The sequence below is a fragment of the Trachurus trachurus genome, assembly GCF_905171665.1.
Source record: "Trachurus trachurus genome assembly, chromosome: 22".
Classification (NCBI taxonomy): Eukaryota; Metazoa; Chordata; class Actinopteri; order Carangiformes; family Carangidae; genus Trachurus; species Trachurus trachurus.
The window spans coordinates 10,938,637-10,961,433 of record NC_139907.1 but is presented as its reverse complement, the minus strand read 5'-3'; the positions used below and the strand labels follow the sequence as shown (position 1 = coordinate 10,961,433).

The 22,797-nt window shown below is 43.4% G+C and overlaps 1 protein-coding gene across 2 annotated transcripts; it reads right to left on the bottom strand.

Moving 5' to 3' along the window:
* Positions 1–19: 19 nt before the first annotated feature.
* zfyve26 (zinc finger, FYVE domain containing 26) lies at positions 20–22,577 on the bottom strand. Of its 2 annotated transcripts, XM_083998168.1 has the most exons (43): positions 22,486–22,577; positions 21,137–21,420; positions 20,979–21,054; positions 20,801–20,887; positions 20,461–20,610; positions 19,872–20,211; positions 18,985–19,109; positions 18,628–18,792; positions 18,430–18,518; positions 18,166–18,317; positions 17,852–18,058; positions 16,948–17,496; positions 16,589–16,750; positions 16,202–16,353; positions 15,867–16,110; positions 15,492–15,755; positions 15,272–15,391; positions 14,932–15,102; positions 14,513–14,746; positions 14,294–14,399; positions 12,991–13,838; positions 12,000–12,199; positions 11,608–11,712; positions 11,379–11,501; positions 11,037–11,213; positions 10,370–10,619; positions 10,171–10,269; positions 9,777–9,958; positions 9,522–9,658; positions 9,110–9,138; positions 8,747–8,883; positions 7,695–7,915; positions 6,801–6,948; positions 5,914–6,123; positions 4,791–5,006; positions 4,273–4,470; positions 3,816–3,896; positions 3,565–3,692; positions 3,251–3,425; positions 3,014–3,073; positions 2,653–2,835; positions 2,476–2,526; positions 20–2,170 (listed from the first exon to the last, which is right to left on the bottom strand). In XM_083998168.1, the coding sequence occupies exons 2-43, from the start codon at positions 21,319–21,321 to the stop codon at positions 1,958–1,960; spliced, it is 7,749 nt and encodes a 2,582-aa protein (XP_083854294.1). In that variant the 5' UTR covers positions 21,322–21,420; positions 22,486–22,577; the 3' UTR covers positions 20–1,957. The 2 variants fall into 2 exon arrangements, with proteins under 2 accessions (XP_083854294.1, XP_083854295.1); XM_083998169.1 differs by lacking the exons at positions 20–2,170; positions 2,476–2,526; positions 2,653–2,835; ... (5 more) ...; positions 4,791–5,006; positions 5,914–6,123 and adding an exon at positions 6,129–6,262.
* Between the last annotated feature and the right edge of the window lie 220 nt (positions 22,578–22,797).

Below are 22,797 nucleotides of genomic sequence, written 5' to 3'. Positions count from 1 at the left end.
TAAGTTTCCATATGTTTTATTACATTTTTTTTTATTATTTCATTTGTATTTTATTTTACAAGTGACGGCGAAATCAATTATATTTCACAATCATTAGTCCCTGCATCATTCAGCAGTTACTTTATTACAGTTTTTTCCCAATAGAGGTTTTTTTTTTTTTTAACTCATTAATATAAAGTGCGGCAGTGATGAGACAACAGTCCGAGTTAAGGAGGATTAGAGTGCAAGAACGTCGTATGCGTGCATCTCGAGAGTTTAAACTGACTTCACTGTATGTCACAGGAGGATCCGTCAGACTAGTGCAGCAGAGGGAAGCAAGGCAAAGGGACGACACAGATTCTCCACTACAGAAAGACGTACGTACTTGACCGCGCGATCAGAGTCGCTCTGAAATACACATTCTTGACAAGGCAGCTTCAGCAACGTGGGTGATTGTCATGTAAGTCAATTAATAGATGTGATTTATGGTGTCGCTACATTTGCACTGTTATATTCAGGTCATAGCTGTGTGAAGAAAACAACAATAACACACCAACAGACAATACATGGCCACAGTTAAATCCCTTTTTTTTTAAACATTATATGACTCATTATCTGTTTAAGTTAATCATTAGGGATTTATACAGTTAATTAATGGTCATGTCTTGCATGAGATTAAAGCAAAAAGCGTGTTTTAAAATTAGAGACACTTGGGTAATCGTTACCCAAACATAAGATGAGACAAAAATGAAGACAAAACGAATGACTAGAGAGTTGAATTTCTGATCAATGTATTAAACCTGATCTATAATGGGTCCCTTTCTGCATCCAACCTAAAACTTTTAAGTTTTTTTTTTGTAAATTTCTCTACTTCTGCAATGCCCTTAAATACTTCATATTGTTTGATATTAATGTCCCTTAACCATGAAAGGGAACGTACACTGAAAGCTGGCCAGACGATGTGCTATACAATGTAAAACAGGTAAACAGCTTCATCAGGATTACAAAAACAACACAACATTATTCAGTTTCTTCAAGGTTTGAACTTGTACCATACTCGACGAAGATTATTTTTTTCTTTTTTTAACATCTGAATAAAAACCTCATCAACACACAGACACAATAAGGACATAAAAAAGGGGGAAACAAAGACCTACACGTAACATTTTTAACAGAGGCTTTCCAGTCAGTTCAAGATACTTTCCCTTTAGGCTGAGGTAGGAGTCAAATACTGTTACTGTATGGATAATATTTTGTAAGAGTGACTGTATCTGTTCACACTGCAGTTAGCAGGCGTGTTATGCAAGAGCTGTCACTCCAGTTCAGTAACATCGTTCCCTCTCAAATTCTGTACACATGAGAGACAATGAAATATTTCCAGAATGGAAACAAAGCACGGCGGTGGTTCATCAGTGAAGGCCGCACAAAATCAACAGAGGAGCGATCATCAGGGTTTCTAGATGTTACCACTGAGAATACTTCACACTTGGATAATAAAAATCAGTGATCAGTCAGTGTTTTACTTTTTGGTATCAATGACAGGCGTGGCCGGGGGTGTGTTTATGCACATAAGCACACATGTACACACCTGTACATCACTGCAGCAAGGTGAGAACTAAAACCACTGGAGGTCAGGAAAGAAAGAGGGGATGTTGAGTGGCACTTTAAAATGACACAGGAAGTTTTCTAATCAAGGGAAGTGGATGAAAACATCAGAAATTTGTTTTAAAATTTCTGAATCCAGTCCATATAAGACAAATTATTAAAAAAAAAACAGTGGGTTTAGTCTTCACTAGAACAACCACTTGCTGGCTTTCCTCCTACACACAATGTGCAGTCATATTGATCTCAAAGCTTACCAATCACTCACTGTGTCACATCAGAAACCCTGGATGCTCTTATTTGCACTTTGTTTGCGGCTCATCGGTTTTAGAGTTCAAGTGCTCTGTGTGATCCCTTGTTGTGCCGACTGTGCCTTTTACCTGGCATTGTTTCGACCCTGGCGCGGCTGAGACGACTTGTTGTGGTGTTCAGAGAGCCACTGGCGACAGATGTTTTGCATCACAGAGTCCTGCGCTCCCTCAGCGGCCTGGAGGACGTCCTGGACCAACGGGCCCGCCCGGCCCGGGTCCAACTTCACAGCTAGCAGGTACGCAGGCCGCAGCTTACTGCACAGGAGGTAGGCCTTGATCTGCAGACAGAGGGGTGATGTGAGGAGATTTGGATGCATTTCAGAATTAAGGATGTAACCTTTTTAATTGTTTTCCTTCAGCAGGTCATTGTAATCCAGTGAAACTAATACTGAGAATTTATCATGACAAGATTAGTGGAATAACCGGCTCCACAGGGGAACAGAGTGATACGGTGGTGAGTGAGAGGAAGGACAGGAGGAACAGAGCCAGGGTCATTGTGATTTCTTTATTTGTAAAAGATGAAAAGGCAATAATGGTGAAGGACACTAGAGACTGAAACATGAAGAGGGAACTCTTACATTACCTTGTTCTCTGTGCTCTTAGTTTCCAGGATGAGACTTTCCAGCTCCTTTGCCTACATAAGATAAAAAACACAAAGTCTTCGGGATCAGAACAAAAAACATTGGGGCCAAGTCATGGCCACAAAGTATTTGTTACAAATATTCCTTATCTGTCTTTGTTTGACTTGTCCCCGACTCACATCAGCTGGGCCCTTATCTGCGATGGAAACGCAGCTGAGGATCAGGGCGTCACAGTCGTTCTTGGTGGCAGTGCCCGATTCTCCGACACATTTGAGCAGCTGCCGTACGGCTCCATACTGCCTCTGTCTGACGAGCCTCTGGCCGGCCCGCGTGTACACAGCCTGGGCCTCCAGCTGGAAGTCCTGAGGCAGGAAGAAATGGAGAGAGAGGAAGAGCTCAAAACTATATTTGCAGCTTGCTGTTAGGGGAGGTTTGTCATTTCATGTTGGCATAAATATGGAGCATTCAATGTTGTTTTTGTTATATGTAAAAAATCCAATCTGAAATAAGAACAAATACTTATCTCATACATGTACATACCTGTATGACTCTGTACGCAATACCAAACCCCTCCTCTATGTTTTTTCCTCCAAGCATGACCTGCAATTACAAGCATGTTATCAGATGTCTGTGTTCATGACCCATTCCTTTGTTATCACTTGTACATCTTCCCATTATCAGAGTAAGACATGATACTTTACATACCTAAAATGTAAAACTTTTCTTGTTACATAAATAACATAGGTATATAATGGGATAATCACAATGTGGCCCCACCTTACAGGCGACCTCAACCTTCATGGGACTCCCCCCAAACAGAGTAGGCGGTGAATTGGCTCCAGAGGACTTGGAGGACGGGGTACTAGTCTGTGGGGCTTTGGAGGAAGCAGCGACCTCACAGCGGTGGAGGAAACGCGTCACCTCCAGCTGGAGCTCAATCGTGTTCATGTGCCTTGATTAAATAAGACAGTTCAACTTTTAAATGAGACCAAAAAAAAATCAATTTGACAGCCTGCAAAGCTGCATGAGGAAAGCATAAAAAAATATTTATTTCCATCCTGTAAAACTGAAACAAAGACGTATTGACTAACCTGGAAACATCACTGGATGACATCATCTTCCTTAATGAGTTGACCTGAGACTTTTTCCTCCCGGCGCCTCGGCCTTGCTGCTCCTGCAGGTACGTTCTCAGGTGCTCTTTGGCTCTGACCAACCAGCGCTGCACAAGGTCAATGTCAAGTTAAAGGTCACGGAAAGGAGACACTGACTGCAACACTTTCTCCAATGAGTTTAAGAGATTATTTTTGAAAGTTTTGGAAACTGTTAAAGAAAGGAAACCTACCTGCTGTTCTCCCAGCTGTAGGTATGAACTGGCTCCATGTGTGAAGAAACGGATACAGGTCATGGCTGCACGTACGTGATCCTGCCCAGGTAAAGAACATTTTACATATTATTTAAAAAAAAATAGAAATCGAGTGTTTTTTCCTGCAAAATCCTGCACATTTTGACCATGTGAGGATTCAGACATCACTTTGTTTTAAAAACACTGGTTTAGTCTATAATTTACAATTATATAGGTCATGTCTTAACTACTAATTCACCGTGACGCCCCTTAATGGACATCAGTATGGACATATATAAAGTCCTGTGACTGGAAAATAGAGTGGACATTTTTTTTGAGGTTTGCTAATGGTCAACTGGCAGAGCTACAGACCCTTAACCTTTCATTCCCTGCATTTGGATCATCACAATAAATCTTACAAAGAAGGAGATGGAAAAACACATTAGCCGACTCTAACCATCATGAACTGCTGGAGCTGGTAGAGACAGTTAAAGTATCCACGCCGCTGCAGGAACTGGCAGGAGGCGATGAGGTAGCGGCTGCATGTTTCCAGGCCAGGGTCCAGTTTTTCCAGAATCCCCTGCAGCGTGCCAAGACGCCCCCGCTCCAGACTGGGCTGCAACACACCCTCTAAAAACACCTCCTCTGGGCAGTCCTGGTTATGTTCAAGTAGAAAAATATATTTCAAAAGTGTGGAAGATTAGAGGACAAGTGACATCAACTTTATCATGCAAATGACATTCTCCAGAGAAGGAAGTGCAGACATATTGCATCACCTACTGCGCACATGGCTGCATTTTTTTTAATTGAAAATGAAACTGAACTTATAAATAGCTCACCTAAATATACATGCACGTGTTAACACCTTGTTATTTGCACAGAGTTTGTCATCCTGCCAGATTTGAGTTCTCAGGAACAGAGAGGTGTAAATTTCATCTGAAGTTCTCACAGAATTATATCTGTTGTGATTTTTACCTTATTGAGCAGGTACTTTAGTGCGTCTTGCAGGCAGTCGTGCCGCACATAGAAGCTGATGAGTGACAGGTGAGTGCCGTATGTGTTCAGGTAGTAGAGACACTCCTGGTGGAGGTGGCTGCTCTGCGTCTGTCCCTCCGGTCGCTCAACAGGACCTGCGTCATTCAGGGCGTCCTCCAGCTCCCGCAGGGACGCCAAGATGTCCTCGCTGTAAGACTGAAACCGGAACAAGCAGAAAACAAATACACTGGAGCACACTGGATAAAAACACCACTACACTAAGATAAATGTTGTGTTAACTTTACATTAAAACGAATTACTGATGCACAAAATACAGTGTGATAAGTTCAGTCACAAACACAAGTCTCTGAAGAATACACACACACACAGGAATCTCCCACATTTGTTCAGGTTAGCCGACACCGCACATGCAATTACGCACAAGCTTCCTTTCAACATGTCAAAGCTGAGACCCCCCCCCCCCCCCCCTCTCACTGCCAAATGATATGTGGGAGATTCCTCTGGTGTCGTATACCAGAGGCTCGGGGGTGAATCAGTATTGCACCTTCTGTGTGTCTCTTCTGCTCCTCCACAATATGTTATTACAAAATTAAATTAGTTGATTTATTAACAATAAATGTAGGTTCATTGTCATTTAATCCGCCCTTTGATTTTTGTCCTTTTTGGTGGTTATGATCATCTTTTTTTTTTAAGTAGTGCACATATGTTTTTTGCCTCTTTACGAGATTTCAGAAACTGTAACTGCACTCATGAAAACCCCCATCTACTCCAGTTTACTTGCTCAGGATGCAGCTCTTTTTTGTTCCTTTGCACTTGTGTTCTTGTATAATTAGCCGGCTGTATAAATTACTGTTACATTAACATTTAAGAAGACTGCGTGTGGGCGCTGTAGAAATAAAAGGACTGACAGTTGAGAGATGTCTAACAGTTTTAGGTGCAGCACTCAGGGAGGATAAATAACAGTAATTACAGTAAAGCATGATTCACAACAAATCTCCTGCCTCTCTGTGGGCATTAGTGGAGGCCTTCGACTGCCGCTGATGCAACAGTAACGCAGGTTAATGCCACAGTAGCGTCACACAAAGACTGTGTTTTTTCCTACCGTGGTCAGAGCGGGCCGTACTGTGGTCTCCAGGTGCTGAACGATCTCCTGCAGCAGTAAGGGACCCTGGTTGAGCTGGTTTCGATCCACAGGAGCCTTCAGACAGCGGGAAAACTTCTCCCTCGCCCCTGAAAGGTTTCCTGCCTTCAGAGACGCCATCCCCCAAGCTTGCCACACGCCACCAGGGTCCAGGCCGCTCTTGGTAGAAACCTTGAGATGCAGCCAAACAACCAGAGACACAATGAAAACAGGACTTGGAATTACAATTTTCTGGAAGTTATCCTTTGCCGTATTTAATCATTCAGTAGGTTTGGTTGGTGAATAAGCCGGATTTAGAGACTTTTCCATCCTAAAATGATAATAAAATGTATTTTTACAACCAAATGCTCCTCAGCCTATAAATATAATCCACTTTAAATAATACTGAATGACAGCCTAAGAATAAAACGATTTGCATCTGTTTTAAAATCATTACTACACTGATAAGACTTGTCCACAAAATATTACAAAGAAACTCCTGAGCTGTTGGTCTGAATAGCATGGAAGCTCCTTGTCTACCTGTTCATAAAAATGTTAATGGCACAACAAGGATTATCAATGTGATGATAATAGAGGTGTGATATAGTTTGAAAGCCGCCGGGTTATAAAAGTCAAGGTCTCAACAGTCAATGAAAAATCTTGGCAGACTCAACACACTATAATTGGGCCAATTATGTAAATCAATACATCTTTAGGGCAAAACTGATAGTACCAGGCAGGAAGGGGGCGATGGTTGTTTGCATTACATAATGTTGGGTGTATAATCAAAAGTTAATTGATTTATATGACAGGTCCCTAATAAATAAATGTAATAGAATAAAATAATGTTAATCATCCGTGTGCTTCACCTCCACTGCCAGCTGGTAGTACTCGGTCTCAAGCAGCTGATTACGAAGACGCGTGACTGCAGACGTCTCCAGGATGTCGTCCAGAGAAGGAATATATTTGTAGTTGGCCGTCACAAGAATCTTAAGCACGTCGACTTTACTGATGTAACTGTGGAGACAAAGGAGAAAGCAAAAAAAAAGTGAGAAACCAAAACATGTGACAAATAGGAGGACAGAGATAGCTGGGGATCTATCTCTGATTGCTACACAAATGAAGAGTTAGCAGTCACAGGACACAAGCAATAATGACATGCATAGATCTGTAAAGTGTTTCACTGCATGTCCTGTGGTTGACAGCTAAACTGACTGTCCTAATTTGGTTGCTGTGAGTCATTTAGAAAAACAGGAATTAACAAATGCTGCATTTATCAATATTTCTTAGAACAACTATGACTCAACAACAAGGTGTCTGCACAACAGACACGGGAACAGTTTAATCTCATGGTTCTGCTTTTACTAGGAATTGGTTGAAACTAAACCAGAGCTTTAGTCCAATGACTCCTTCACATACTTCACTCATAATATGACCAGGAAAACAACTACTTACTATGCCTAGTGAGACCTCTTCACAAGACTGTATTACTCTCCTGTTGATTTTGCTACACACACTTTCAACCTGACTAGATACCTTATTAGCCACAGATTTACAAAACACTGGTGCAATTGTGTAGGGCCTTTAAAAATACCAGGAAATAGTTACATAGGTTACCAGTTAATAGACTATCCCCTAATGTGGAGGCTCTGAAACCCCGATTGTACCACAGATCACATCACCGTCCTCTCTATCGTCAGTGTGTCTCACTGTAATTCTTATTTCCTAAAGAGAAAACACAAAACTGTGTGCGTCACAATCACCTGTCACACAGGGCGAGATCCTGGTTGCGGCCGACCTTGACGAACATCAGCTTGGCGCTGAAGAGCAGCTGCCGCATGATGTCGGTGAGGAGGCAGGCGTCCACCTCCGGGTTGGTCAGCTTGCAGGACAGAGAGCGGCAGTGGACGATGAGCTGGTGTCCGCAGGCTTTCTGGTCACTGTGCAGAGACAATATGGCCACGCAGAGGTACGCACTGGGAGCCTGGAGGGTGGTGGAGAAGGAATATTATATATAATGTATTATAATTAATTATAAAGAAGCCATTTTGATCATTGCAAAGTCGTGGCTTAAATCTGAAGTTGACCACGCTTTCGCTATCAGAGCCCTTCGACTTTGGAGCGACCTGCTCAAGGAAACTTTTAAAAATGTATTTTATGGACTTGCTTTTATGCGAAGTCGTCTTTTTATCTTTTTATTGTTTCCGTATCAACCTATTATTGCCTATTATTATTATCTATAATCAATCATAGCATTTATCCTCCCTTTGTAGCTCTGCCTTATTTCTGTCCTGCTTTTGATTATCGATTGCTTTTGTCTGCCTGAGAACTTTACAATCTCTTTGTTAACTAAATCAAACGTCTACGGCTTCACCTACAAATCATAAAATCACATCAGTCTGCAGAGCCCTTATCCTCCAAACCAGAACAAAGGGAGCGGAGAACCAGTGAGTTGGAGTTTCCAACACTTCAGATCTTCAGTTCCTGTTGCATTTTATCCTAGTGGTTATTTATTGACTGATTTTGATTGCCTGTTTACTTGAATTTTATCAGATCAGACTGATACTTAAGCATGTAAAAGTGACGAAGGTAAGTCGTAATTGTACTTTGTGTTTTAAATCATCCATTTGTCCACCCACACAACTAAACCATTGCCTGAACTGCTTCTGGATTCCTGTATACAAATGCACACTCCACCTCAGCTGTTCTACAAGCCAACAAAACCACATTTACAGTAGTTTTATCACTACTTACAATGAATAAGACAGATTATCTGAACCCCACCCCGTACAATGGTAAATGTTCAAGTCCAGACCTGTTCGTAGTAGAACTCGCTGCGCAGCATCTGGTTCTCTGCAGCGTTTGAGCCAAGTTGAATGTGTCGATGAACCACTTCAGGCAGGTGCAGCATCCCATCTAAGGCTTCCTCTGTCACCACAGGGTTTCCAGCAACTGCACAAATAACACAAAGAGTAACTCGGAGGGTCATCGTTATGTCCTGTTTACATTACTGATAGGAGAAATTGGTGGGAATTGGGCATATTTTAGCTGCAATTCTTCTAAATCCATGTATCAGGATCAAGTCTGCATCCTGCTTTACTTGATATAATAAAGGTTTTCTGAAAAAACTTTTCTCCAGAAAACTACAACAAAACATTTCTGAAGTTATTTCATTTACCTTCAGCTGGTTCCAGCTCATCGTCAGAGCTGCAAACAGAAAAAGAGAAAAGAGAGAAAATCAGAAAAACAATATCTGTAAATCTGTTTAACATGTACATATATCTTGACCATTCCTTCTAAACCTTTTCTATAACGAAGAACAACCATGTTGAACTCCTTAAAGTTTATTATGTCCTGTTGTTTGTCACATCAGACAGTGTGAATAAGGTGAAAGGTCATCTGGCTTCCAGTATTGCTGGATTTTCTCCAGGCTGTTACATAAGCAGTGCCGAGCTGTGAAATGCTCCAACCGGACAGGACAAGGTTTCAATTACATTTCAAATTTCAAAATCCCTGCTACTGTAAACAAAGACAAAAGATTAAAGCTTATTTGACAAGTGAGGATTGTTGCACAGCCAACAGGATCTTACTCAGGGTGAAAATAGGTGTAACACTGGTCACAGACTCTAACTTCTTCTCCCGGGCATCCCTCCACAGGCATCTTACGCTCAGAACACGAGTGGCAAACCAGGCGCCCACATCTCCGACAGTGATGCCGTCTGTTGAACTGAAGCATGAGAATAAATCATGCAAGTTCTTATATTTTCAAGACTGATTTTCATCCAATACGACAAACAGTATTGGGGAAGTACTTCTCTTGAACCACCACTGCTTCAGGCGCTCACCATGGTAAACCGCTCGCGCTGGCAGACCATGCACACATGCTGCTGGGTGTCGGGCACCCAGTCTTTACGGGCTGGGGGCTGGTCTGGAGGCTGGAACTTGGCAGGAGAGCGGCGTTTTCTCCCCGCCGAGCTCCGGTCCTTCTCTGTGCTGTTTGAGGAGGGCGTGTGTGTCGGGGTGCTGCCTGTAAAGAAGAACACACATCAGACCTATTACGCTGAGTTCACACTTCAGACATAAAAAAAAAAAAACAAACAGAACTTTATCTAAATTAATTTCCAATTCAATCCACAAATATCCCTCAACTGTGCCCTTGAGCAAGAACATATGAATTAGCAAGTGGATGGTTATATAACAAGGAAGAGGTTTAATGTGTGTCATGTTCAAGCTCCTCACTTGCAGACGGCGAGGGAGATTCGATTCGACTGGACGACAGGGAGCAGCTGTCTTGAGCAGGACACTGCATCAGTGCATCCTGGAGGCTGATCACAGAGTCTGGAGATTAAAATACAGAAGCACATAAGTCAGGTACATGTCTGTCTGGGATGAGAATCTGAGTTTAAATAGTAAAGATTAGTTAAGAGTAAGCACTGACCAGACCGAGACCTCTCTCTGGGGGCACAGGAGAAGTCCAGGGCCTTGCTGGCGTAGTTTGCCAGAAGCTTATCGATGTCCTCGGCACCAAAGCCAGCCTCCTGACCGACCAGGAGGCTCCGCAGGGTTCGCACCGCCACATCTGCCCAGTCCACCTTCAGGTTCATCAAGAGCTGCTCGAGCATCAGCAACGGCTCTGACAGCAGAGGGAAGTAGTCCTGCCTGGCTGCTGGAGGCAGAGTCAGCAACACCTGGAGAATGACAAGAATTGAAAAAAACCAACATGAAAACTCTGTATGAAGAAGCTCAGCTACAGTTGAAAAACAATGCTTTAATATACAGTATGTATAAAAATCAAAGCTGAGAGCAGTTACATAACATAACGGTGTTACATAACATGGATACCACCACCATTCAAAACTCCTCCCAGGTGCAAACCACGTGCTGTTGTTATGTTCTGATGTAAAGCTGTGTGTTATTAATATGTCTTCATACATGATAGATCAGTTGAAAAACTAGTTTCCAGAATACAAAGTATCCTAGAAGCAAGTTTGGGCACATCACCAAGTTTCAAGAAAGGAACTGCTCATTAAGTGAGTGTTAAAGTTACTCTGACTTAATAGGGGATTTACATCAGTGCGCTTCCTCGTATTTTCACATATACGAACCTTAGAGCCCAGATGAAGGGCATGGATGTGCCTCCGACGTGCTGGAGACACCTGCCTCTGAAAATGTAGGGTGAGGTAGTCGGCCAGGAAGTGACAAGAAGCCAGGCCGGGGCAGCGGTCCAGAGCACGCTCACAAATGTCCAGGCCGACGAGGAAATCAGAGAGATCCTCAAGTAACTAAAAGGGGAAAAGTATATGGGTGCATAAAGGTATGTACAGTACATGTACGGACGCATTGTACTATATGTGAGAACATGTCCACATATATTACATAGACAATCACTGCTGAGGGCAATAAATGTGCTCTTCAGTGTTAAAATGTTGAAAGGTCTTTAGTTAAACCTGGAAAGCCTCGTCTGTCTGGCCTTTCTCCAGCAGGTGAAGCAAATGCTCAGTCTTCAGCTGCAGCCTCAGCTGCTCCGATACAGGATACAGCTCGACCCACTGTGCACAAAGAGCAAACTCCTGCAAGAGATGAATTACATTATACTCTATTATATAAACAAACATTTATTTCGTTGATTAATGGGTTTAAACACTCTGCAGGCACTGTGTTGTCTGCTGCACCTACTTTTGCCTCCACCATCCTAGACAACATGGACTCGGAGTTTGTCTTAGACTGAGTCCTCAGCTCCTGCCAAGTATCCCAGGGCAACGGAGGCTGTAAATTTAACATCTGTGACAAGAGAAGAAGGAGGAAGAAGCACTTGGCAAGTCACAATGGGAATCTGATCACTGAGGACTGTAGCATATAATCATGGCACCCTTAGACGTGATTATGTAAGACGTGAAAGACACATACAGCCAGCTGATGCCAATTCAAAGCACACAGGACGTGAAGTAACGGACAGAAGTTGATACAATGTAAAAGTTCAATGAAAGCACAATAATAGCTGGGATTGCAGATGTAACATTATGACAAGTTACTTATCTTTCATTTCAATCTTAACAGTAAGTAATTACCCAGTGATAGATGTCCAGTTCTTTCTTCTTGAGCTGTAAGTCTGTCCTCAGTGAGGCCGCTGTGTTCAGGTCATTGAGGCAGAACTCCAGCAGCTCCAGACCGGCGGCCAGAGGCCATCGCTCCAAAGCCTGGAGGGCGACACGACCTCGCAGGTTCGCATCCTGTACGCGTAACAGCTGACCTGGACCCTCATCTCCATCTGAACAAAGACAGATCAGATGAACAGCAATTCAAACTTTAGTATTTACATGTTTATTTTCCTGTTACATAATTATTCCACCTTTCTGCTCAGGATTTATCTTTAAAAGTAGTTTGAAAAGATTAAATATAGGCAAAAAAAAAACTATTATCTGACTTAACTAATGACTGCTTTCATTACTGATCCATCTGTTTATTAATATTTGTCTAATCCAATGTCACAAAATAATGAATTTTCCAGTAAGAGTGACATATAAGGGCTAAGAAATCGTTATATCAGCATATCTGAACCATGCACGTGCCAACAGAAAGTGCAATAACATTGAAAGTTGTTTTTTAGTTGTCTTTCAGTCAGATTAACATTGTTGTCTTGTCATGTTTTTTTTTAACTGCAGTCACTGGAGTATATGCACACATCATTTCACTGCAATGATCTTGTATTATTGTATGTGACAAATAAACTCTCTTGATCTTGATCCAGTGTATTATAGTTCATATTTCATTTTGTACATTCAAATTATTTTATCCATGTACGTATATTCTCAGTGCCTTATTGAGTAAAAATTCAATTCCATTGTTTGTGTTTTTCTGTTATTACACAGTGTTATAACACTTCATCATCATCAGATTGAAAGAAGTTGTCCTGAAAAAAGGGACAAAAGCACATACTCAAAGCAAACTGTATGACACTTTTACAGCTAAAAAAACAAAATAAGTCCAGAGAGACTGGTTAATATTATAGGTGTTAAAGGGTTAATAACCTGTTTTTATTTATCAAGAAGCAATCCCCACCTTCTAAAGCAGCACAGGCGAGCAGCTGGTCCCTTAGCGCCCCCTCCTGGCTGCAGCCTTGCCCGTACAGCTCCAGCAGGGAGAGAGCTCGGCCCAGATCTCTGGAGGTCAGAGCCTGCTGAAAGGCCTCGGCTGCCACAGCCTGGGCAACGTCTCCCTGCGGTCCGGACAGCAGCAGAGTGACAAGAGGTTTCCCACAAACAACCGCCCCGAGTCCAGCAGAGCCTTCCTCGCCTTCACTTAACGGGCCGTCCAGCACGGGCTCGGCCATGGTGTGAAGGTAGGCCGAGAGAATAGGGAACTCCTTCAGGAGGTTGTCGGCTTCACGGGAAATCTGCTCCCCGTCCAGGACAACTTCTTTACGTCCACTGCGGAAGTACCCCGACCACCCAGAGGACTGTGTCCGGGCAGTTTCTCCCTTGCATGCGCTCAAACACGCCAGTGTGGCCAGTAAGGGGGAGCGAGACTTCAGGAAAGACAGGGCCGACGGCGTGAGGAGGAAAGAGTTTGAGGAGGAAGAAGAGGAGGAGGAGGATGAGTGAGAGGGTGGCGAGGTGGAGAGGTTGGTGGATGTAGCCGAGCTGTCTTCGACTGAGGCGTCAGAGTCAGAGCTCGTATCGGAGTGAGGCTCTGCTACTCCCAGAGCCGGCATGTGCTCCTGAGCGTGCTGCTGCAGCAGGGAAGACAAGGTGGCAACGCTGAACACCCCCTCGTCTTTTTTGGTTTGGTTGGAGTCTCTCTCGGCATCGGAGCAGGAGAGCCACAGAGGTAAAGTCTCGCAGCATCGCTGGACGATCACCTGCTGGACGCTCAGTCGCAGACCCTCCTGCTTTAGCAACGACAGCACTCTGGAGATAAAATGAGATGGTAAGTAGTGAAATAAGCCGCGGCTTTCACATCATGCACTGGATGGTTTTAGTGTCTACGCAAAATAAATATACAGGAAACCTTCTACCTCCTCTCTCCTCACTGTTGTTGTGTCATGTAGCAGAATAAAACATCATAGTCTGAGCAGGTAAGTAGATCACCATGTAAGTTGTTGATTTTATGTGCACGAATATTTTATCTGGGGTGGATAGTTTATTTATGTTTTATTGTGTTTAATTTAATTTACTGTACAGCACTTTGGACACCTCTGTGATTATTTAAAATTGTGCTTTATAAATAAAATGGATTGGATTGGATGCAGGCTGTTACTGAACTGTTGCATATATTGCACATTATATTCTTTTGAAACACCAACAACTTGCATGACAGAAGACAACCGGCTTATTTATACTTGGGGTTGGACCACTGTGTTTACCTGTCAGGAGACACCTGTCTGTCAAACAGCAGGTGGGAGAGGAGCTGAAATGGGGCTTGACGCAAAACCAGCAGTGGATTCCCGAGCTTCACTTCACTGGTCTGGTCTAAGAGAAACAGCAAGAGAAGAAAATCAGAACAAAATAAGTACTATTTAACTATTTAAACTTCGAGGGATGTAAAAGGCACATCACATCTTCTCAAAGACAAATTATTTAACCTTCTGAACTGAGGCTGCGCACCAGCACAGACGCCAGTGTGTTGACGTAGTCGAGGAAACTCCGCACATAATCCGGTCTGCCCAGGTCTCCGTCCGGCTCAAAGGGACAGAGCTGGTCCAGAGAGCGAAGCAACTGTTTCATGCTGGAGCGCACGGGGTGAGCATCTAACTCCGACTGCTTCAGGTTGGCCTGTTCAACCAGGAGCGCCAAGAGACCACTGCCCAAACCGCCCTCTGTCAGGAGAGGCAGCACCAGACAAACAAGAGACTGATGAATGAACATCACAGGTGGTAAAACTGCTATTAAGTTATAAGAATTGCATCAACACAAATACACAGCAAAAACATTTCATTTTGGTTAAATTGTTATTGTATTGATCAATTTAATGCACATAGAAAGCCATGGTTGCTGTGCCAACCTGTAACGTCTGTAGCAGTACTCAGAGTGTGCAGGGTGGTCTCCAAGCGTTGAGCCAGGCCGAGCCGAGCAGCCATGGACTCCTCGCTCAGTGTTGGGTGGCAGCACAGGAGCACTTCCTGTATGCAGCAGCCAAACGGGCTGGCAGACACTTGGTCCTCCCCGACAGCATCTATGAACAACATGGCATCAGTAATAGAGAAACGGATCAATGTATACAGTTTATTCTTCTCATGAAAAACATCTGGTTAGGAGAGTTATTCTGGGGCTTTTCCATCATTTCACCAGGCCAATAAAAGTGTTAATAATAAGATTGAATACGTCTCTACATTTGCACTCACCTGTTTTGATCGAGCCCTTATTCGTAGCAGAGTGGTTGAGAATTTTGTTGATCTGATGTAAAACCATGGGAAATCCACAGATCCCCTCAGAATGAGGAACCTTGGGGTCAACTCTAACTCCTGTGGGGGGCAGACAGGGATTAGGATGGGCTTCTAGGCTTCGAACAAACACATCACACCATAGTTTCCAAAATAAGAGCCTAAAACTCCGGCTTCATACCTCGAGCCTCCAGGCTGCTGTTGAGCCGGCGCTCCGCTGTGTCCAGCAGCTGTCGGGACGTCTTCCAGAGCTGACAGTGGCAGCAGGCCAGGTCGAAGGCAGCCATAGCTGCGGGGCTGAGCTCCTCCAGTAAAGTGTACAAAAGACCAGAAGGGTCTGAAGAGCAGCAGCTCAACCAGTAGCCTTCCTCCAGCGAGGGCATCGGGTGAGCAGGCGTGCTGAGGAGACGGTCGGCGATGTCTGAGATGGAGTAGAAAGCCACACCTGCAGGGAGAAACACAGGAGGTCAGACATACATAATGTTCAACACATGTGTGATAAATATGATGATAAAAAGTGATAATTGGTAGAAAAAACAAAAGCAGGGTGCCGAACCTGCAGCAGCAGCGCTTCCGATGGCCTGCAGGGTCGACCGGCCGCTGCTGCCTAGCCGAGCCCTCCCCGTGCCTGACACGGCTACGGACCCCAAGCCCTCTGAAGATGATGATGATGAAGACATCGACTGGCTCTCCATCTTCTGCTCCACCCGCCCCAACTCCACCAGGACTTCTTTGTAGCGCTCCATGAACACCAGCTCGCCACAACAGGCTGACGCCCCCAAATCAAACACCAGAGACACCTGTAGAGCAGCCAGCATTTTTATTTACACAAACTAATAATTTTTACACAATCACATGAGGAGTTTCTGGAGTCTAGTTTATCAAACCCACCTGACGCGCCTCCATGAAGTTCCCTCTGCGGATGCAGGACATGAGCAGAGACTCTGGAGGGGACAACATGGCAGGGACCACCCAGCTGTGTGGACCTCCACATGGACAAAACTCCAGTTCTATACAACCTGCAGCTGCTCCTCCTCCTCCATCTGACAAAGGACAAATGACCCATTGTAAATATGACAATGGGACAAAGACTCAGAGTCGTTAAATTGAAGCACTGACCAACATCTGAATTCACTGCCCCTAAAAAACGTCCAAACAGAAACACAAAGCTCATACGGTTTGTTACGACTGCAATCTTCACTTCATCATAAAACAGTCTGTGAGCTCCAGTTTAACTACCTTGTGCAAAACAAAAGGCATACAGGGATTCTGACTTACCTGACGCACTTGTGCTAACTTCTCCATTGAGCTTCTCTATGGAGGTCTGTCTCTCAGTAGAGTGTCTCCCCGGTCTCCTCCTCCTCCTCAGACTCGAGGTCTTGTTGCATCCCAAAGTGGTTGTGCAGCTGAGCACTGGCATCTGGACCGGGCTTTCTGGGGCTGAAAGTGAATTTAACATCAAGACTCAAAAGATTTCATCCCTAAGATTGACTGAACACCATCTACACCTTGTTTTAACACAGGCATGAGACACGTGTGATGGTGAATTTTAGCAGTTGTTGGTTTTCTTTGTCTGTTTTGCATAAAGAAAGGTGAATCTAAAACTAAAATAGAAGTCTTCAGTTTGTGCATCTCACCACTTCCACTGCCCTGGTTGCTGGTGATGATCTGCAGCCTCCACTGAGCCTCCGCCGTTCGTTTTGACAACCTTTGCAGACGAGTTCCGAACGTCTCGGCCGTCACCGAGCAGCCGAGACTCTCCGCAGCCTCGGCCTCTCGAGGCAGGGCCCTTCCCGCCTCCTGCCCCTCCTGCTGGCCCACCACACACATGCCCTCCAACCCTTCCTTCAGCAGCTTCAGGACTCCCTCCATGGCCGTCACATCCACCAGGAAACCCTTGCAGCCCTGGATGTAGTGTCCCAGGTCCAGGTGGCTGCGATAGGATCCTGTGAATGAACTGGCACGCTGCTTCTTGTCAGCATTTGCCTTAGCATTCAATTCTACATTTGTAGTTTTTGTGTTCACATTTGAGTTTGTGTCTTTTTGAACCGGCTGCACAAAATCAGTGGTGGACAGAAAGAGCAGGGAGAAGATGTTCTCCAGGAGCTCGAGGCGAAACATGGCCGGCACAGCCTCCAGATAGAGCTGACACTCTGACAGGTAGTGCTGGAACTGCAAATGGCAAACTGGGAAAGACGACAGAGAAGAACAGGGTCAGAAAATAAAAAATGTCACAATACATAAATGGCGTTTTATTTTGTGTCATTTGACGCGTCTCAGCTGTGAAAATTTAGCTGGACTCATACCGTCGTGTGTTGTCAGTTTTTTTTTTTTTTTTTTTAAAGATTAACTTGTTTGGCTCCAAATATTTCTTGTATATGGTTTGTATGTTTAGGACAGTACAAAACTGTCATGACAGCAGTGTCTACTTTTTCTGAGAGCAAGATTACAATCAGCTAAAATAAGCAGACCGGAAACTTTTCTATCATCTTTCATCAAATTAAAATTTCACTGCAGAACCCACAGACACAGCCTTCATACCTTCTGAGGAAGTCGAGGCTTGATTTTGATCTCTTTCTGCTTCAGTGGGCTGCTTCTGCTGCATGGACTCGCACTCGGCACAGTTTGAGTATTTATGTGCATTCACACAGAGAGCATAGATGGCGTACTTCATGGCACAGAAACCCTGGAACAAAACTACGTTCTTGTGCGCACCAGGGCTGAGGGTACTGACGGCTTCAGAGTCCCCTGCAAAAAAAAAAAAAAAAAGAACAATAACAATCACATTACTATAAAACGTTCATTTGTCTTCTGGCAAGATTGAATCAGTAGATAAACAAGTGAATGATGTGAACCTGCTTCTGGTGAATTTGGCAGTTGCTGCAGCAGCTCCAGTATCCTGTGCTCTTCGTACTGAGGCAGAGGAGTCAGAGAATGCAGAATATAGAGAGCTGAATGATTGTCCAGAGTGTGAAGCTGTGTCAGCAGGGCCTCTGTGGGAATCCCTCTGCACAGACAGAAACAAGACACAGAAGAAGTCAATGTTAAAGGGAAAAAAAATTATTGTGGTGGAATTAAATACTGATCAAATGTTGACGAGGAAAAGAACTGATGCTTACGGGTTGTTGTTTTTACACCACTCAAGTATTCCAAGCTGAGAGGACAAAACATTGGCAAACTCCTGCAGAACAGAGTCGTTGGCTGATGCCTAAAAAAGATAATACACACCATCAGACACTTAAATAATGAAACTATTAACACAGCACTTCCACTAAATTACACTTAAATGACTGTAGAGGAGAGAGGAACATGTGGACCTGCTCTCGGTGAAGCACAGTGAGCAGCGTTTGAGCCGAACTCAGACTGCGACACTGAGTCCATCCCAGCAGCAGCAGCAGACGAGACAGCGGCTGAAACTCCTGCTGCAGAAGCTCTCTGAGCTGAGAGAACTCCTCGTGTTTAATCAGGTCAAGAGCAGTAACCTACAGGAAGAAACCAATCTTATTACGTTATTGAATTTCATCACATGCGGTTGCTAAACAACTTTACTTAACCACGGGGATGTTGTACTGGTTACAAAAAAAAAGTGAAGTTACAAAACCTTTAACGGAGAGGACAGGGAATATACCTGAACCATGCATTTAAGTCAGTATTGGTGGTCCTGGTTCACTTACCAAGACCTGCTCCAGGAAGTGCTTCCCGCTACTAAGGCACTCAAAATAGATGGTCTTCCAAATGGATGGGCGATCTTTGTGGCAGCATAAACTGAGTACAAGCTTCTCTGCTTCAGGTAGGTCCACTGTGAGGATGATAACAGAAATTATGGTAATACAAAACAAATATGTGAATTAATAAGGAAGAAGCAAAAGTTAAACTATTTCAAAAAAAGGGAAACATTCAGGGGCAGACTATTGATAATCTTTCATTCTGAACATTGCATGTCATCCATTTTCACCCTTTTCCCTGATGTATGATGTGATCTGTTTGTGTCGGTGATTAAATATACCAGGTTAGACCAACAATCAGTTGCACTGATATGTCTAGACAGAGCAATAAACCAGCCATGAAACACCACTGGTTTTATTCTGCTTTATAAGCAAATGTAGTCTAAATGTCATGTAAGACAATGACAATAGAAAATGAAAGAAAATCTGTGCAGACACTAAAATAACTAAGTCATCATCACATGCATAGTGTTTGTAGGAGCTTCACAGCCCAAGAAGCAGAAGTGTGATTAAAAGAGGAAAGGGATGATGGCAACATTTCCTCACTTACTCTTGTGAGCAAAGAAGATGCAAACTCTTTTTTTTTAAAAAGTCTTCAGTCATCCGTGTCAGTGTCATAATAAAGTGGCCACAAAGGAAGTGATTTAGAAGAAATGATTAACATGAAAACTGATGATTATGCTAAACGACTCAAACTCAAATCTGTAATTTCCCTCGAATATGTGATTCCAAGAATGCACCACAATTAGATAATGCTTAATATTTGTGTTGTGGTGTTGCTCCCACGTTACTATTAAAGGAAGAGAACTTAATTGAGCTGAGCGCACTCATTATACCTTGTGTTTTGGGCGTGTTCCTCAGCAGATGATCCCTCTGCAGCCTCAGAGCGGTGGAGCAGTACGCTGTGACCAGATCGTCGCTCTGAGGGCGGAGCAGCGAGCTCAGGATCCTCTCCTCCTTCAGGGGTCCGTCTCTCGCCGCCCACAGCGCCTCGCACAGCGCCTCGAACTGCCCGCCGCCTCTATGAGCACTCCAAGGCATCACTGCCAACACTGCGTAAATCTCCTCCACCCACTCCTCCATTTTCTCTGGATTCCTCTCTTGCTTTCCCAGTTTCTTCATCAGGTATTGGATGAATGTGTGCTGCAGGGCATGGTCCTCTGAGGATGACTGGTCCTGCAGGAGATGAGGAAAAAATTAGGAAAATGGAGCGTGTAGAGGTAAAACTAGGAAAAGCTTATATTCTAATAGCCACTTTAGCTCTGGCAGAATACAGTATATTAAAAGTTCATATGAAGTTCAAGCTCTACCGCATATACTACTGTTTAGTTTATTATATATATTTTGTTTTTAAGTCATATTCACATGCATACGTTTCTACTATATCTACATTTGTGCATGTTGTGACACTCAGTGTGACCCAACCTGTAAGAAATGTGCTAAAGACTGCGCCAATCTGGGCTTCTTCTTCTCCAGTAAGGTCCGGAGGCAGGATTCAACAGCAGCGTCTGTCGTCCTCGAGCCTCCCGCAGCCTTCTGGTCGGGCTGGGTGTCCAAGAAGGCCTGGTGCAACTCCTGCTGAAAGGCAACTTATCTCAGTCTACTAACAACGCAGTCACAACATGAAATAAAGCAGAATCAAGTTAATCGTTCTAGATCCATGTCATGTTTTTGTTCGCAAAGGTCAACGGTGCCTTGAACCTCTTTTTAGTTATGGAGGAAAATATTTATTGAATTTCTACTGCAGAGTAAAAACGACAGTAACCTTGAGAGAAGTCTCTGTTATGCCCTCTGACCCCAGTTCCTCCAGGAGCAGCAGGAACTCCAACTCTCTTCTGATGCTGGGTGAAACCTGAGGTTAAGTAAAGTGTTATTACAATATGTTATACTGTCAAATAAGAACAATAAAGAGCATACTTGATTTTTCATTCTTTTTTTTTTACCTTCTCTTCTGTCCATTTCTCCAAAACCTGCAGCCAGAACCAGGCTAGTTTATGTGGACTGCCCACAGACTCCCATCTAGGGAATTAACACAGTCATTAAATGCTCATCATAGATAAAAACAAACAAACAGATGTGAATCTACAGTCACGTGACTCACTTTAGATTATAAGGATGGCAGACGATAGCTTTGATTATGTCCCGTAGGTTTTCCGAAAGTGTGGAGTTGACCAGCTGTGGCACACAGGCGCTGGCCAGCTCCCACTCTCCATGCTGCAGGCACCGTTTGAAATACTCAAACAGGTCCTGAAGTGAGGTCTCGGCCTCACGGCTGAACGGATACATGGCCTCTTTCCAGTGGCGACACTCCTCTGCTCAGTGGTCACAACATGAGAGGCACCTTTACTAACATGCAGCCAAGGAGCACCCTTGAGCTGTTTCCACCTGAAACAGAAAGAGGAAAGCTGTCTGAGGTGATACAGTTTAACAAATGTGCAACTCCTATTTAAACAAACACAATATGATGATAGTTATTTGTTGAACATTTTCAGAAATGAAACACAATTATGTTAAAACGAATTCAAACCATGTGGAATTAGAAACAGACTTATTTTGATGGCAAACACCTGATAAAAATCAAACACTATCCCTGCTACACTAACACTAGCATTATACATATACAGTATACATTTATAGATTTCAAGCAGTTTTCAAACTTACAAAGTGTGCCACAAATTCCTCTCTATAACTGCTTAACAAACTGTACACAGAAATCTTTTTTATACGTTGCTCCTGTCCCTTTGATTCCTTTATTATTTTAGAAAACGTTTGGAAACTTCAATATAATAGCCTATATCTATAATCTATATTTGACTCTTGACATGGTTTTAATCCATTAACTCGTGGCTTTGTTGTTGAAATTGTAGGATTTATGATTGTTTTCTCCCTAACAACTTAAGCGTATTTGATATTTCTATGACAAAATAAGATCAAAGTATTTACCTAATTGTTGAAAATTGCATAAATAGCAATATATCTTGCACAGACGATATTTACACGGTTGTCAGCTGTAAATTAGCTGCACGATGCCCAGGGATGGTGAATTTACTTTAAATGTCACAGCCTCTTATCCGTGCTGAATTACTTTACCTTGCCTGAGGCAGTATATTTATCTGACAAGGGATGCACAACGTTTCTACTCTCTGTACCTTTAACTGTCTGTGCAAAAACAAACAGGACAAGTCGAGACAGAAAACACGACAAGGAGAAGAAGAAAAAAGCAGCGAGAAAAACGCCATTTAACAGGCTTTAAAATCTAAACGTTTTGTAAAATGTCTGTCTCCTTTCAGGTTTGACAATCCCAATGTAAAGTTAGCATTAGCATTAGCATTAGCCACAATAGTGCTGACTTGCTGAAGCTGAAACATTTAGTTAATTGCCTAATTCACATGACAGCCACACACGTAAAGCAGCCAGAAACCACCAAAGTGTTTTAATTAAGTTACTTACTCATTTCTCGGCGCTGTCACCGGCTTTATTTACACTCCCAGCGGCTACTTTCTGGTGACCTGTTATGCTAGGCGGCTAGGGGCATGTTAGCCTGGGTCATGTGACAAAATCAGCTGATTCTCGGGCGCTGGTTGGTCAAAGGTTGACACGAGGTGGGCGTTCCAAGATGCCTTCAGGTGCGGTCAGAAATACCAAACACATTTACTTTGGAAGAAAAAATTAAATTAAATTAATTTATAGATCACATTTAAAAACAACAAACCACAATGAAAAATAAATGAATAAAAACACGGACATATATTAGGGGATAAA